Genomic DNA, 17,493 nt, shown 5'->3' with positions numbered 1-17,493 from the left:
ACTACTAATAACTCAAATACATATAATTTTTTTTCATTAATAAGGCACACTTTCAATTATTTAAACACAACTCAAATGGTTTAAGCACACATTCTTGACAAATAGATAGAATTCAAAATTGAAATCACCCACCCCTACATAAGTTGATAAACTCAAAATATATAATCATTGAGTATTAACAAAAAAAAAAAAAAAAGAAGAAGAAGATTATTTGTGTAATGAGAAATGATTAAAGTGTAAAAAACTCAAATTGGGGGAAAAAAAAACTCAACCAAATAATGAGAAAATTGCTCGTGCAGGTCAAATTGAACAAGTGTAAAAAAATGGGACAAAAATTATATTCCAATATTCAGATTAAAGTTTCGGAGTATAGTACTATTTAACAAAATATTATCTACACATAGGAAGAAAAAATGGCAGGTTTCCCGCGGCCTTATAGCAAGAAAGGGAGGATGAATGTCCCGTCCAGTGTCCACAACTATGATGTTATCAACTGACCAATTCAGAGGTTTCATGGAAGCATATAGCATAAAAGCATATGATTGAGCCACCAAATTGGTCTAAACTTCAGTTTCCAATGAGAATTGGATTCACCATAATTGCTTAGGCAATCTCGCATGCAACTTCAGAATATGGATAACAGATTGCCCAGAAAGAAAGAACATAAAGAAGTATTAGTTTCCTTACGTTCGACCTGCGGCGGCTGCTTTTGCTCGTGCTACTGACTTTGAATATAGTTCCTCATATTGTGCCGCTGAAGTTTCCCAGCTGAAATCTACGTCCATGACCTTCTGAACCAGCTGCTTCCAACTACTTGGGTTGTTTAAGTAGTGGCTAAAGGCACGTTCTAGTGCACTATTCATCCCCTGCCAAATAAATATAAGTTATCAAGGGTAAGGCCCGTGGGGTCATATGATGAGATAACGTTCGGTTAAATTCGTTCTCTGAGGCGGTACCTGTTCATCTGGAGTTAAAAACGTATATCCGTTTTGAAGCTCAGTAGGTGTTCTTTCATCGTCAACGTCAAAGACACTGCACAATGAACATTGAAGTCATTAAAACAAAAAAGTTCCGAAGAAATAAACTCAAATAAGTAGAGATTTTACAAGATAAGGTCATGCACCTGTCATTTAGTCCGCCAGTTTTCCGCACAATAGGAATAGAACCGTATCGCATTGCAATCATCTACAAAAGAGGGGGAAAGTTTTATCAAATTCTAACTTGGTCAATGTATTATTTGTCAAAGCGACACAAACGGTGTTATATCCTATGTGAGCGGGCAGACATTCATCATTCACTGTCCCTCAGGTCAACCCTCGTTGTTTCTGGTTAAAACTTATTAGTTAGCTCGAACTAGGCAAGATATGCAAGCTTTTTACCTGAGTGAGGCCACATGGCTCGAAGATAGAGGGTATAATGAACATATCAGATCCTGCGTAAATCCAATGAGAAAGAGACTCGTCATAAGCCAACACTAACCGAATTTGATCATGACTCTGGAAATGATTCGCAATATCCTCAAATTCCCTCTGCATGGGCAAAAATGCAGTCGTTATAAGAGGCATTAATTACACGAGTGCACGAAAATCTCAAATGACAAAGAAACCAGTAGAAAGAGTATCTACGTTTTTGTAGGGAGAAACAATTGTGAACGGATCATAGCCCCCACTATAAACAGATAATAATTATATTTGAATTTTTTGTACGAGGCACATAAGTTAGTAGATAACCTGAATATGAGGAACTGGGCTCGAACCCAGAAGAACAAACTGTCCTCCCAGCTCCAACGTTCTGTATATTGCGTACCTGATAAGATGGATACCCTTTTGGGGTACCAATCTCGTTATGCAACCCACCTATTGCAAAAAAGAAAAAAGAAAAAAAAAACCCATCAAAACTCCAATTTCATTATGCAGCCTACGTCACTGCTACCATTTCATGGAAAACCAGAAACGAAACTTGAGTGCAGATTTGTTATCATATCTCAACAACTAAACTATTTCAATAATTCTGTCCTAGGTCGGTAAGCTAAATTATAATATGTACGCTGACAGTCGAGTGGAATCAGAATTATGATATACATTCAGAATTAGTCATAAAATGGTGAGCCGAATACAATTGGAATACCACACCGCAACTGTATTAAAATAATTAGCTCAATTTCCAAAAGGGTGAAGCGAAGCTCCATTTTACCCAGCACTAGGGGAAAAGATAATCATGATGCATATAACATGTCGTGAAATGACGTACTGTTATGTCAGTCTCAAGGTAGAAAATGAAGCACAATTAAATCCTAGATTGAATAGAAAACAAACGGGGATTACAAAATATTTGAAAATAGAAAACACCGATCACATGATTCATTCTCAAAAAATGTAATTACCAGAGGTTTTCTGACATTAGATGACAGCCCTAGATGCCTTCTTAAAGCGTCTTTGTTTTCTGCCTTCCCCTGAAGATCATTTGCATTATATTGGACTTTGATAAATGAATCGGTCGCAGGATTCCACACCTCGGTATCAATTCCATTGAGAATGCCAAAGAACTTTTTCGAATGAAAATTAAGCGTTGAGTGAAGACCATGCCCTCCCTGTAATCCTTACGGATGTCAATCTCAGTGCCTCAGAAGACTAGCAACTTTAAACCAAAAGAAAATTTTGCACGCCCGACTATATTTAAGCAAAAACCATAGCAGTGAACCGATAAATTCTGTGATTGACGGTCATCCTAAAATTTCTATTTATATGAGGTGTCTTTAATGCAAATCATACCTCAGCTCTTCGCACCTCTTGAGCATAGGTAGGTGATACTGTTGTGACTATATTAGAGAACACAACTGCTCCCTGAAAAACAATGTCAATCATCATAAAAGTTTGCCAATAAATAAAGAGATAGGACAGTCTGTGAACACTATACCTTTACAGCATTGATCCTTTCATGAGAAGAATTATCCTGTAATCTGTCTTGTCTGTTTAGCTGGTCAACATCAAGACCGCAAGAACCCAAATCTGAAGCAGGGGCAGTTCCCTGATACTCAAAGTTGTGGCAAGTAAAACATATTCTTGCAGAATTCAATCCCTTCGGGTAATACAAATCCCAATACAATGGTGCCTGAGAAAGCAATTAAAGTCAGTTGCCAAAAGATAGTATGATTAACAGACATTAAAAGTCGTACAATGAAGGCAGTTTGCCAATCGTGGCAATGTATTATATCAGGTCTCTTGCCAGCCCGAGTAAGTAACTCAAGTGCAGCACGGCTGAAATATGAAAAACGTCTGAAGTCATCATGCTCCCCATAATATTGAGCCCTCCAGAAGAACTTATCAGGGTGAAGAGGTTCGATAAAGTAAACAGGAAGACCTGCAGACGTTAAATTGACAATTTAAGAAAACATTAACAAAAATAAAAAATTAGACAAAGGATAAATATTGACCTTCAACAGTTCCAACCCATATTTTGTTTTTGAACAGCCGCCCATCAAAGTAGGACTCGAGTACCGCATCCAAAAGCTGTAAAGCAGTGGAAGTACCATATAACATTAATAAAACACCAAAGTAGCACACGAGAAAACGGTTATCCCTTCATTAGTTTCATACGTCTCAATCACAGGCATACCCTCAAATCTTTAATACGACTGTACTCCATGCAATCATATTTAGGAAGAACAATTTCCACAAGATGCCCTCTACTTTGCAGCGCTTTGCTCAGACCAGTGATGACGTCTCCCAAACCACCAACCTTCAAAAGAATTTTCATTCCTTAAACTACTTTTACTCTTGACATAAGAAATAAAAAACCAATTTAAAACATGCAGAATTTCATTTGAAAATGCACAGTACATTTGAACCACAAACAGAAAACAAAATTACAAAAACAACTTCGATAAAACAGTAATAAATATTTCATGCGTTTTAAAAGCCTTTCCTCCTTGAGAAAATTGACACTCTATTTTAAATTTACTTTAATGCCAAACTGTTCGCATTCCACAGCAACCAAAGTAGGATATTTCCTTTCCTGTTTGCTGTGAAAAGAGATAGAATAGAGCAACTGGAAACTTAGGAGCGCAAGCAAAGAGAATTTCTACTTTGTTCTCAAGTTCAGAAAACCACATTGTAGTTTGCTAAAACCCAAGAGCTATTGAGCTAACAATTCACCTTAGCGACTGGTGCCATTTCTGCTGCAATGTGGATGACATAGAGTCCCGAACTAAAGATAACAAGAATACTGATTAAACAACAGTTTCTTCTGAGGCAATATATTCAAAATTACAGTTAGGTACCGTTTTGGAGAAGATGTCAAATTCAGAAACAAAGCCACAGCCTCAAGTTCATTTTTTTCCTTGCAAGCCATATAAGCATCATAAATTCGTGCATCCCTCTTCCATGCCATCTCTTTCAACAGTTTAGCATCATCACCCGATATCTTTTCCTCAAGTAACCAACCATCTATCAATAGCAATAAACGGCTCCAAAACTCCAAAGGCATATCATTTACAGGCTCATCTATAGCTGTTTTCTTGTTTGCTTCTTTGATAGTATCGAGTGTATCTTGAAAATCCTTCACAGATTCCTGATATAATTTGATATAAGATTGTAGTTCCTCGTCGGAACTTTGAAGGCGATCCTCCAATAAACCTATCTTTTGTTGCATTAATTCATTGTCCTGCTGAAGCTTTTCAGAAGATAATTTGAAGGCGTTAGCTTCTTCAAGAGACTCTTCCAATTTCTCAACCTTTTCTTGAAGCTCTTGGTTTTGTTGCAAAACACGAATAGCTTGATCTGCCTGCTCGGTTGCCTTGTCTAGCAAAACTTGCAAGTGCTCTACTCTATTCCTTAAGTCCATACATTCAGCGTTCAGGACAGACAATTTTGAACCATCTTCCTGAGAGGTTGACAACTTAGACTCCAAGTCCTTGAGCGAAGACTCCAAAACTGACCTTTCTTCTTCCAAAAATGCCAGATGTTGATCAGAATTCTTAACATTGCTCAACTCTTCCTTGAGTGTTTGTATATCATTCTTTAGGTCAATATTTTCTGATTTCAGTAAATGAAGCTCTTTGGTAAGAGAATCAATAGGAACATCGTTCAAATTTCCATTCATGCTCTGTTCGGTACCACTACTGAAATTTAGCTGCTTCTGCAACTCTTCGAATTGGTCTTCCAACTGTTCCACGTGCACCTTCTCTTGGGCAGCCACTTCAATTCGAGTATCAGTTTCTGCCAATCTCATTTCCAAACCATTGATTTCTCTCTGCAATTCCTCCTTCTCAGAAAGGATTTTTTCAAGATCTTCGAGGGCACGTACCCGGGCTTGGTTAAGTAGAAGGATATCTGTAAGAAATCAACAGTTTCATACAGAATGTAATAGACAGAACAGAGCCAAATAAAAGTTTTTAAGATTAAAGGGGAGAAAAAACTCACTTTTCTCTGCATTTTTTATCATCCCAATCAAATCTTCAAGTTGAACGCCTTTATTCAGCCCTTCAGTGTCAACTTCCCCGGTCTGAAATTTCAGAAGACCCATAGGAACTTTATCAAATGTCCAGACAAGACGATAAATGAACTTTTTTTTATAGGAGAACCCATAGGAACACTGTTCTGATTTCCAAGCAGCAAACCAATCAAGGTCGCTCTATCCAGTACCACCATTGAAATTCAGCTGCTTCTGCAACTTTCCAGAAGGCTTTCAAGCAGTTCCATTTGTACCTTCTCCTGGGCACCAACTTCAATTTGATATCAGTTTCTACTAATTTCATTTCCATGCATTCATCTCTCTCTGCAATTCCTCAGTAAGGGTTTTTCCAGGATCTGCGAGGAATGAACTCAGACTTGGTTGAAACCGAAAAGAAAAAAAAATTCAGAACCGATCCTTGAATTAAAGTTGCTTCCCAGGAGAGTACAAGGGGAACTGTTGGAAGACAAATCAGACAAGTTCCACAAGCAGCTAATTCTCCATGTTGCTATTGAACAGAGTGACCCAGGTATGCAGAGAAATCAAAAGGTTCTGCTGATTCTCTTATCCAAGACCTTCATTTATTAAGCACAGAAAATGTTGCCAATGTTATGTCCTTCGAAATAAGACATTGATAAGAAATAAAAGAATTATCTTATATAAACTTAGAAATGAAAAGTCCATCTGGTCTCTGCTCCCCTCGAAGGTTTTTGTTATCCATTACAAAATCTATTGAGTACTTTCTCAAATTAACCTAATTAGAACTATCACGTTGGAATCTTATATTAATTCCTAATGAAATCAATACATGGCTCAACAATTTTTTACCCCTAAGATTCCCCTCTCTCAAGCACCAATTCTGTTGGAAGATCAAAGATGTAAACATGACAATAGTCATAAGCAAGTGCAGTTACTTTATCGAAGGTTCAATTTCACCAGGAGCAATCATACCACTTACTTCTTTCTCAGTGTTATGCTGAGCAGCTGAGCTAGTGTTGGAAACAGCACTAGACAAGCTCTCCTGATTTAAAATTGGAACTCCTTCCACCACATTTTCGGAGCCAGAGTCGTCGTCATCATTTGGATGGAAATCAGCATGCACCGACAGATGTTCATACGAGGCTTTCTTCAAATATTTCCTCTTGCGTCGAGAACTGTACAAAGTTTATATTCTATTAGTTGAATAAAGAATGTCCAAGAAACTGGGAAAACCATGTATCCATTGCATTTAGACATACAGATGAGCACAACGGAAGTCAACTTGGTGCGATGAACTGGGAAAAAGTTGTTTCTTATATGTATATAAATATATATTTCATCTCTAGTTTGAGGTATACTTGGTGCGATGAACTTTCCTGATACAGTGTGCACGCTGAGTTGGTTAATTACTGGATAGTTAAGCTGTCTGTTAGTCCTAAACAGTTGATATACTAGCTGTTAATTGGCTATTTGGTTAGCTAGGCATCTGTTAGTTGCACCACTAATAGATATTCCAGTGCTTAGGCTGTAAAAGGCGGCATTCTTCTCATCAACAAATCACATTTAGGGTTTACAACAAAATGTTATTAGTGGAACCCTCATGACAGAGCTTGATGGTTGAAAAAAGGACAACCACCAATGGAAGAGAACCAATTCCATCAGGTAGGGAGTCTAAAGTGAAAGTGGAACTCCACCAAAATCTGCAAACCATTTTCTCCCCAAGAACATCAACTAAACATTGCCGAGAGCCAATAGGCTAAGGCCTCTTTTGATGTCAAAGAAATTTGATCAAAGGTGAATGTATAATGGGTACACTGGATAGATAGTTGGATCAAATGGTTTTGAATTTTATTAATGTACATAGTCGATGAGAGCAAACAAAAAGCAATAATAATAATCTACGTCGAGAACCATAAAAACGACCTATACCAACAAGGTGACACCAACAATCAACTCCAGCCCCAATTTCATTTCTCAACATGCTCCTCATCAGTAATGAACTCAAAGAAGCACTATCTTGAGGAACACGTAGTGTTGAAATATAGCTTACTAAATCTTATGTCTATCAAATAACAACAAAACTGAAGACCCCATGCCAAATGCACATGTAATTGAACTCTGCTCAGGTTAGATCTTCCTAATCTTATACATGTTATTCTACCTTAAATTTTCAAGGTAGTTCATAATACACGCATTATCAAATCATCGGTTATTGGAATTAAGAAATCGATAGCTACATTTCTAAAGCTATTATGTATGACTAGAAAATAAAAAATAAATAAATAAAAGGAAGAATAATAATAAATTTTCACAAGTGCAGCTCCCCCGAGGCTTTAAAAAATCTAAAGAATTGTGTGTTATCTAACGAAAAAGCAAAATCTAAGGAGAACTTTCACCAATCGTTTCAAGCTTCCAGTTCTTCTGGATTGCTAACGTGGTTCGATGACGCTGGAGGAAGTAAACTCAATCCTACATGGAAAGAGTATAGTAGCCGAACTTCTTTTAGTAATATATTGGAAACCATTCTGTGGTTTTCTCTATGTGATATTCGTTATGATTTGCCTCGTTTAATGAAAATAAAGAACTCTTGTGAAAACCGCAATTACAAAAGAAAATAATGACAAAGACATTCAGAGGAGACTTGTCCAATTGATTTGACTCAGAAAGAGAGTGAAAAAGAAAAGCAAGAAACAAGATTAAGTAGCAAAGGAGATTGAAAACAAGATTAAGTACTTTCAAATAAACAAGAAACGCAAATAAATGCAAGTTAGCAAGCAAAACTATAATGAAAATCAAGAATCCAGTAAGAATCAAGAGGAAATCCAGTCCTGCGTCCAACAAATTACAGACGTCCAAATCAGTAAAGAAACAAGAATAAGTAAGCAAAGGAGATGGAAAACGGCACCTGAGACGGCGAGGCCGCATTTTACATGAAGTATTAAGCAAACAACGAGAAGAGTAAGGAAATTGTGGTTTATCCAATGCTTTTCCACTCAAAGAACCAAAGCCAGAGCTCAGAAACAACGTCGAGAGCTTCATTGCCATTACGCTCAAACTTCCAATAACCAAAAGCTCTCTCTGCTATCTCCACCTCCAATTATCAATACTCCAATGAATCCTCAAAGAAAGATAGAAATATCAAACAATTGCTTCGCCAATACTTCAATGATCATTCAGAGTTGCGATAGAGATGAGAAAGATCCAGCAGTTCGGCGAGAGTTCAGTTCATTCCATTTCAACTTCCAATGAATCACAGCGAGAAACTTGAGTAAGCGAGAAAGTGCACAGATATAAAGTATTCTCATACGTGAGAAACTTCTCTTCCGCACGTGCCACCAACCCAAAGGCCAAAACAAACATAAAGTATCAGTAACCTTATCTCAATCCAACGGTACTGATGCGTTTTGCGAGATCTAAAGAAATTTTGACAATTTGCAGAATATATTCCTTTGATTCTTTTCTCTTTTTCTTTTTTTTTTTGTTAAGACCTTTGATCCTAACTAATTAATCCGTTAGGACTGATTAAGTAAATTAAGTAAATCAAATTTAGCAAATATTAGGAAGGTTATTTTACTTCCTTAGGAAGTTGGTGGATTTTATCATATAGTTTATTAAAAGTTTAATCATATACACGTGCACATATTAGGAAGGTCATTCATTTGGTTAAGACCTTTTATTGATATGGTTCAACTTAACTGTCTAACATGTTGTATCTAAATAAAAGGAAAGTGAGAGAGATGTGTTGGTCCTAATTTGAATTTGGATGGATATAAAATATTTTTTTCTTCTCTTTATAAAAAATTTTCAAATTTTCAAATTTATTCTTCGTTTTGTATTACCAGTCAATATTACTAATAACAAGCATGGAACAAGTAAACATCTCGATCCATCACTTTCAACTTCTCTACAAGTTAGTTTTGTGCTTTCGCTTGTGTTGTGTAATTTGTTGAGATATCAAATAGTCCAAATTTTTAAGCAACTTATTAACAAAATCAAGAGTTTCCACCTGAAATATGAAATTTTTTTGGTATTGAGTAAGTTGAGTCAATATAATAAAGTGATCGTTATAGTAAGTTTAGTCACTGGCTTAGCAATTACATACCCTTTAACTTAGCTATCCTGAAAATATAGTAAAGTGATTGCTAATCAAATGATAACGATCGCATACCTATGAAAAACGACCAACCCCTTTCGCTATGGGTCACTTACATTCAATGGTTGGCAATCTCTAACCATAGCGTCTATCCGATCGCTTACATCCAATGGTCGGTGATCGGATAGCCCTCTAGTCAGTAGAAGTACCATCCAGGGGAGTTAAGATGCCAGTGAAATCCTAGAGATGGTAAAGTAATAGTGATGAGATATTCGTCTCTGAAACAACCTAAATTTACCGTTCTCCTGCTTGCACGAGGAAAGTGAAAATGATGAATGCATTAGAAACAATAAAGTTCAGCTGATCATCAGATAACACATCTCTATGCACAAAACCGTCATTTTCTTCATTTGTTTTGAGGGGGAGGTGGGATAACAAAAGAATGAAATGATACATTGATGACAATATTACAAAACCTTTTCCTATAAAATTAAAGGGCTCTACGAAACAACAGGAAGACACAATTGGCAACTCATCCGCCTTAGAAGCAACTGAGGGGTCTTTTTCCCTCAAGCACCAGAGTCCTTGTTTTCATAATCTATCAGCAAGCAATAGCAATGTCCTCCAATAAGTCTTCCCTTTTGGTCGAAAAGCAAAAATTCAATATAATTCCTTTCTATATGTCTTCAGTCTTCATTCACTAGTTTGGCCTGTAAAACTAATTAACAATACTGAGCCCCACATCACAACCAGCGGATACGCAAATTCTTAACGAAAACTAGCTGAATATGGAGTTTGAATGCGTTGACAAATCCAAAATCCAACCCTTATGGATTTTTAGAGTAAACGAGAACGCATTGTAGAAAATGGACTTACCATTTAATGAGGGATGAGAAGAATAACCAGCGACATGGAGTATAAACATACAGAAATTGCAGCTCCAGCAATGAAATTATGCAACAACCGCCTATTATCTTTTGTAGGTACAAAAATTGTCTTTAGTGTATTGGTTAGCTCAAAAATCCGGAGGGACACCTGCAAAAAAGAAAAGGTAACATATTCAAGTTCCATCACAAGTGTTGTATCAACCAATGCTGGCCCTGGAAGAGAAGATTAGACTGAGAACGTTCTTACTATGACATAGATGGCAGTTGTAAGCATGAAGTTGAGCATGGGGTATTCTGGAATGATTGAGAGAAGCCACTTTGGCTGCCCATTAGGCACATTCGATCTGTACACCACGAGCATAAATTAGACTGCAGCTACAGTAACTAAATACAGAACATTCCTCAGAACTTATCACTCGATATTATTTCCTTTTAGTTGAGCAATATCTGTGGAACGGTAAGCAGGACATTTAAACACTTTACAAACTTGAAGAAATAATGAAAAAATCACCACGTACATTTTCTTATAATAAAAAAAACGTACATTTAAACACTTTACAAACTTTAGCAGTTCAATAAGTTGATTTTTGTGAACAAAACAAAGGATGGTTTTGACAGTGTGGTAGTAACTGCTTGAATGCGTGAAATTAAGAACTTGTGAACAAATGTCAATTATCTGCGATAACAAGTTAAGAGGTAGAATAATGATAGAACAGTTCGTATTTTCCAGGATCTAATGAAGATTATAGGCTTCAGTGAAAAAAGTGAATGACAGAGTAGTTAGAGAATCACTTAATGTACCTTAACCAGATATGGAACTGTGAAATATACGTCTCCAATGTTATCTTGCCAAGCCATCTAAACAACACAATGATCAACTATATGAATGTGCAAAAATGAGAACTGATGCAATCAACTCAGAGCTTTATAGTTGACAGACAAAAGAGAGAATACATACGCAAAGAGGGTCAAAGAGTAGCTTCGCAATTGGTGAGTAAAGTTTCGCAAGCAAATGTAAACACTGAAACCACATAAAGCAAAAAAAAAATTAAGATAGTGACCATTTTAATGGACCCAAATTCCGTCTTTGCAAGCCATCATGAGAAGATAGAAATGACTATAGTTGATTAATGTAATTACAATATTATAAATAAAATTTAAAAAGAAGAAAAACTCACGTTATGGGAATCCATGATGTGTAGGGATGATATTTATTGTAAGTCACCTTGTCTAGCTTGTAAATGCACTCGTACCACATATAACCAGCCTAGTAAAGGAAATCAGAATAAGATCTATTGCACTGATAGTTCGAAAACGGACAATCAAACCTGAGCAGATAAAAGCACTCCAAATTATGCCACTTACTATTACAGAAACCGTAACAATGCTTGTCTTGATCGAAATTCTCTTCCTTGTTTCGGCTTCCTCCAATCTCTCCATCCATTTTTCAACCTGGAATTTCAGAATATTCAAAAGTTATCTTCTGGAGGAACAAATGAAGACAAGATCCATGAAACTCTGATGTCATCAAATGTTTACTAATTTACATTGGGGTGATAGTATGCATATATCATGCCAATGATCCATATATAGCGATCTAGACCAGATCTAAAATGCCACTCATGCAGTCTGGGGAGATCAACTTTTGCAGGATCCGTATAACCTGTCATTAAAAAAAAAAGAATAGAAGATTCATTATACTTCACATAGTCAGATCAGCAGGATAAGTTGCTTTGCAACAAAATTTGTCTTCGAATACCAAACCAACCATATTCCATATGTTCACAATTCACTAAAATTTATTATTAATAATATTTTTAATATTCGTTAGTGCCCAGACCAACTTTAAATCCTAGGTACAATTCACGAAAAACTTACATATAACACAAAAAAGACTAGTTAACCAACCCATGTATGGAAAGGGAAAACATATCTTGAGCAAATGTTTCTCTTTTTCCCTTCAGTGTATTCTCAGAAATCACCTTTTTTTTTCTCCATAAGAATGGGGTTTCATTATTTTCAAAATCATAGATTTATGAATAGTAATTTCAATGCGTGCAAACATCAACTTTTGCATGCAATGAATAGTAATTTCAATCACAAGTATCTGAAAATAACTTTAAAATCAAAACAGGAAACCACATTCAGAACAGCTTCACACTTGATTCTATCAAATTAGTACCTGCACACCCTATTAATTTACATGCCATGAATGAAGAATATGAGCACGTTAAATGGAAAATAACTTCATACTTCATCTGTTTAAGAATTAAAAAATAAATAAATAAAACAGGAACTAACCTAAAAGGAACTTAAATGGACTCCAGATTATGTAAAAAACTCCAGGAATTTCCCAAACGGCAATAACCACAAGGAAGCAAGCAATAATCTTTCCAATCATCACTGATCTTATCTCATTGTACTTGTTAAAGATTCCAAGAGCTCCATACACCATGAGAGTAAAAAGTGTATGCATTGGACAGATGTAGTACAGCATGTAATCATTATTAAGAACAATACAGCAAAATGCGACAAAAAAATTTAGCCGCCACATCATCTGCATGACAAATTAGAAAAAGTCAAGCGCCAGTATCCTGGGAGTTAGGGGTGGAAGTTCCAGAAAAACTTGATTGGTGAAACGATTTTGCAGTGCTGGTTTTTTCTAGAAAAAGAGAAACAGTGGGAGTGGAGGCAGGGAATTACCTGAGCAAAGCGTGCCAGGCTAAAATCCTTTCTAATATAATAGTAGGAAAAGTTTCCAAATCCAGTCATCCACACATAAGCAGCAATAAATACCCGTATAGCATTATAAATTTCAGTCGCAGCAAAATAATGGTACATTAAAAATAGAACCTGCAAAAACCCAAAAAAACAGTGTGAAGGCCATCATAATGTTGCCAAGCATAAGAAACTGATTGATATGTACAAAAGAGACCAAAAAGCACATGCTAGAAATGCCCGGACACAAGGTCAAATCAGACAAATATTGAAGTTTTAAGTTCTGCAATAAGAACAAATAATCATTTGAATTGTATTACATGGTAACTTCTCTTTGGAAAATACCATTTTCATTTTCCATTGCGTGGAAATTTCTCTTCAAGATATACCTATCCATAACGCTGTGACCTAAAAGATCCGAACCCATATCTATCTTATAAAAATAAATATAGAAATAACATCTAAACTGTCCTAACAAAAGTTGAAGCGTTGTACAGAAGAGATGGGAAACCAACCAGACTAATCATCCTGCATTTTTTATGTTTGCATACTTATAGGGTCTAGAAGAATATTGCTCATTCAGAAAAAGAAAAAAATGAGCTTAAGTTAAGGAAAGAGCACATCTTTTGACAGCTAAACTATTCGAGAAATGACAAAGAATCATTTAGAACTTATGCACCCATGGTTTCAAAAAGTCATGTTCATAAAGAACTTGCCTGCATCCACCCTTTCCATTCCTCTGTTTGATGCCGATTTAGGTAAAGTATTGCTTTTCCAGAAAATGCTGACTTATCGGTGTGTTTCTTCAAAGACGTCATTGCAGAAACAATGATGAGAAGGATATAGAGAAAGAGGAAGAGATCCCGGTTGTAATTCTGCTCAAGACAAAACCATTGATGATTAGCTTGCTAAACTAAATTCCATCAAAACCATATATCAATAAGTACGGTCAGATTCTTTCTTGTTCTCAAGCTGTCAGTTAGATTATATGGATATATATAAAAAACAAATGGTTGAAATCAAGTCCAAATATAAATTGAGCAGTGCATGGTGCAAAAAATTAGTGCAAGTAATACCAAGAAAAAGGCAGGACGGGTGATTATATGCATGATGCAAACATAAAATCCAGATATTGGAATCCATAGGACAATAGGTAAGATCAAGATCAAGTACCTTAGTAGAATCTCCCAGTATATTTGTGCGGTCACATACATAGAAATAGAAAAGAATTGCACCAAATTCAGACCTACATATGATGGTCAATGAGTATATGGTTGTAAGCTACCAGTTTTTGTGTCACCATCATCCAAAAGCTTAATTAACAACTTACAATGCTCTCAATGTAGCCCGGTTTTCCAGCAAGAAGGACTCGTCCAATGTCAAAAACCTAAATTATAAAAATTTGAGAAGGATGGTATTTGAAGGGTGTGTGAGAAAATGAAATAAAAAAATATATGTATATAGCAGGAAGTAGGAAATGACCTAATTAAGTTTGTTTTAATTGATGAACTATTCAACTTTACAGAGGCTGATCTTGCAAGGCCTCCTTCCAGCAGAGCAGCCTCATCATCTTTAACTTTATCTCCTTTCTCCTCGGCCAATTCAACAAGATTATTGTCTGAATGACTGTAATCAAAGAAAGCACCAAACTTAGAGCCCCACAACCAGATGATTCAATAAAAGCATTAAAACTGACATATGAAATAGCCTAGTCATTCAATGATTTCAAATTTGGTGACAAAGAAAGAACAAAGTTCCAGCTCAGCATTTCAAGAATAAATGAACCAATCTATATCACCATTCATTGTGGGCAACGAAGAAAGCTACTCACACTTTAGAAAGAAGTGGAGACTTCTGATACTCTAGAAACTCTGAATATACCCAGGCAACAAAAATTGGAATCACGCCCAGCAAAAAAGAAACCTGAAACATAGCAATAGCTTTTCATATCACTAAGAAAAGCAAGTATCGGATTAAAATAAAATAGTAATAATAAACATAAACATATGGAGAGGACGTGGATTTTTTTCAGTGTATGTTCATGTTGAGTAGTTTGTAGTGTTCCCATAATTAGTTCTTCTGCATGTGGCATCTAAACTAATGTTCACGCCAAGTTTGGTATAAATACATTGATTCCATCCGCATGATGAAGAAATTAAGCGAAGACTTCCCACTAATTGAAAAGTAGAACCTATGACTGCAAATTCTCAAACATTATTATTACCACCAACTCAATTCATAGACACAATAAATACTTCCCCGTCCGATAAAATGAATAAGTATCACACCATACATAGACAATTATACAACTAATCAGCACCCGGAAACAACGAACTCAAAGTTCATTCAGAGTGAAGAATTAAAACTTCTCAACGATCAATCTACTCAACAACAAAGTAATTAAAGAAGATTGCATGGCGGTAAATTCTACCTGGCCGGGGTTGATTCCCTCCAAATCCTCCATTAAAGATCCCTGATAAAACCTGCAAAATTCAAACTGATCAAGAAAAGGAATCCATCGCCGAACATAGAATTAAACAAAATCCCGAACTCCAAAATAGCAATAAAATTCAGAAAAAGACCCAGAAGTGAAATGCAGATCGAGAATGGCACATACCACGAATACAAAAGCGCAATCAGATGCAGAAATGAGAGACTAACACATCTGGGATCAAATTAGCGAGAAAAAAACAAGAAACCCTAGTTGGGTAGTTGGGCAAAGATCGAAATCCAACACTCGCAGTGATATAGAAGAAGAGGAAAAAGTAAGGAGAATGCCTTTGCTTGAAGATTGAGTAAGATGTTGGAAGGTGGGTCGTTCTCCACTGATGTTTTAGGCCCCAAGAAAGTCGATAATGGGTCGTAATTGTTGTTGTTGTTGAGAGACGGTAGTTTCTGCAGTGGGTGGTTTGTTGTTTTCACTGTTCCACAGATCTTGCGATCGCCATTACCGATTCGGTTCCGGTAAGACGACAATATATACAGTTGAGATTTTATATAATGCTTCGCTTTTCCCAAAGCTCACCGGCGAATCGGCGATTTTTTAAATAAAGTTTTTAAAAGTTTTTTTCCGGCTACAGATTGAGAAGTTATTAATGCAACTTGAAAAGAAAGTGACAATACAACAAACGTAATTTATGCGCAAAATTTACATTTTTGGTTTTTAGCTTCATCACCTTTTGTGACAATTTTTCTTTTTATTTTTATTTCAGATATATTTATTTTATTATTGCAAAACCTTCTTTTAAAATTGTATAAGAAATTACAATTAGTGTTGTAGTTTAATTCTCATGTTTAGTTCTTCAATTTTTATGGTTGGATTTTAAATTAAAAAAATAATTTTAGGGTTGGAATATTAAACATAAAAGTTATTTAAAATTCTTTTGTTTTTTCGTTTTTAAAATTAATATAAAATAATCTTTATTTTAGTGTATACGCTTTAAAAGTAAAATAACAGTTTAGAGGGTAAAATATTTATTTCTCATCTAATCTACGTTGACCCAATCTATCATATTCCACCTATTTGAATTAAAACAAATAATGCATACATTAAATATTATGAGGTGTGCATTTCGAGTAAACAATATTTATGCTAGCACGATAGTAGTTAGCAAACTTATTGAATATACATATATAAAAAGAGCTACACAAAAATATCGTAGTTTATTTACGATATACTATTATAATATTTTATTATGTCTGTTGTAATTTGGAGAGACAATATTCTATTTTCTTATATTTAATAAAAACGAATGACTATTGTTGAAATATAGAAGAAAATAAATATTTCATAAACACTTAATAACTAAGATTGAATGTGAGGAACAATCAAATATATTTGTTCCTTATTTATTATTGACAATGATTGCACCATCATGTAGGGCATAATGACTTAAATAACAAATTCATATAATTGATTTTCCAAAAATTAATTGAAGCTGTATGTGCCATAATTTATTTCCAATTATTCAAAATATATACATTCTTTCGTTGTTTTTTAAAACGAAATAACATAATACGTTAAACAAGTTCTGTTGATAAAAATAAATATGAGCATTACTAACAAAGTAATAGTCTGAAGGTTTATAGAATAAAGTTAGAATATAGTGTTGCGGTTCTAGAAATAGTGTAAGAATGTTATATAATAAAAAAATTTAAAAAAAAATAATAATAATTTAATACATATTGCAATTGACTTGTACTAATACAATTAAGTTTTCTTTTGTAAAACTAGCATGTTAAAAAGAAACGTTCAGAATATTTGTTCTCAATCTACCTCATGCTACGAGATTTCTTTAATAATTAAAAAATATATATTATTGATTGATTTGCGATACATTTCGACAGAGATTATACAACATTCTT

The 17,493-nt window shown here is 35.2% G+C and overlaps 2 protein-coding genes across 5 annotated transcripts; both read right to left on the bottom strand.

Annotated features, from left to right (window-relative positions):
• Nucleotides 1–276: 276 nt before the first annotated feature.
• LOC101216214 (probable starch synthase 4, chloroplastic/amyloplastic) lies at nucleotides 277–8,700 on the bottom strand. Of its 3 annotated transcripts, XM_011659977.2 has the most exons (16): nucleotides 8,336–8,700; nucleotides 6,410–6,605; nucleotides 5,421–5,502; nucleotides 4,280–5,330; nucleotides 4,155–4,206; nucleotides 3,616–3,738; nucleotides 3,434–3,509; nucleotides 3,176–3,360; nucleotides 2,917–3,111; nucleotides 2,772–2,843; nucleotides 2,384–2,590; nucleotides 1,731–1,856; nucleotides 1,380–1,529; nucleotides 1,124–1,185; nucleotides 957–1,032; nucleotides 277–866 (listed from the first exon to the last, which is right to left on the bottom strand). In XM_011659977.2, exons 1-16 carry the CDS (start codon nucleotides 8,473–8,475, stop codon nucleotides 684–686), a joined length of 2,976 nt encoding a protein of 991 aa, XP_011658279.1. In that variant the 5' UTR covers nucleotides 8,476–8,700; the 3' UTR covers nucleotides 277–683. The 3 variants fall into 3 exon arrangements, with proteins under 3 accessions (XP_011658279.1, XP_031743850.1, XP_011658280.1); XM_031887990.1 differs by lacking the exon at nucleotides 8,336–8,700 and having other exon boundaries at nucleotides 5,421–6,026; nucleotides 6,410–6,550; XM_011659978.2 differs by lacking the exon at nucleotides 8,336–8,700 and having other exon boundaries at nucleotides 6,403–6,531.
• Nucleotides 8,701–9,842: 1,142 nt separating this feature from the next.
• Nucleotides 9,843–16,205, bottom strand: LOC101215014 (protein REDUCED WALL ACETYLATION 3). 2 transcript variants are annotated; one of them, XM_011659976.2, is made up of 17 exons: nucleotides 15,746–16,205; nucleotides 15,560–15,611; nucleotides 14,960–15,051; nucleotides 14,611–14,754; nucleotides 14,459–14,515; nucleotides 14,302–14,374; nucleotides 13,845–14,003; nucleotides 13,114–13,263; nucleotides 12,712–12,967; nucleotides 11,958–12,073; nucleotides 11,776–11,862; nucleotides 11,589–11,677; nucleotides 11,369–11,431; nucleotides 11,212–11,268; nucleotides 10,658–10,754; nucleotides 10,400–10,558; nucleotides 9,843–10,241 (listed from the first exon to the last, which is right to left on the bottom strand). In XM_011659976.2, exons 2-16 carry the CDS (start codon nucleotides 15,590–15,592, stop codon nucleotides 10,403–10,405), a joined length of 1,629 nt encoding a protein of 542 aa, XP_011658278.1. In that variant the 5' UTR covers nucleotides 15,593–15,611; nucleotides 15,746–16,205; the 3' UTR covers nucleotides 9,843–10,241; nucleotides 10,400–10,402. The 2 variants fall into 2 exon arrangements, with proteins under 2 accessions (XP_011658278.1, XP_004134577.1); XM_004134529.3 differs by having other exon boundaries at nucleotides 9,843–10,233.
• Between the last annotated feature and the right edge of the window lie 1,288 nt (nucleotides 16,206–17,493).

The sequence above is a fragment of the Cucumis sativus genome, chromosome 6 (assembly GCF_000004075.3).
Source record: "Cucumis sativus cultivar 9930 chromosome 6, Cucumber_9930_V3, whole genome shotgun sequence".
In the NCBI taxonomy this organism is placed as follows: Eukaryota; Viridiplantae; Streptophyta; class Magnoliopsida; order Cucurbitales; family Cucurbitaceae; genus Cucumis; species Cucumis sativus.
Note: the sequence above shows the minus strand (reverse complement) of the source record. Positions and strands in the feature narration are given on the sequence as shown.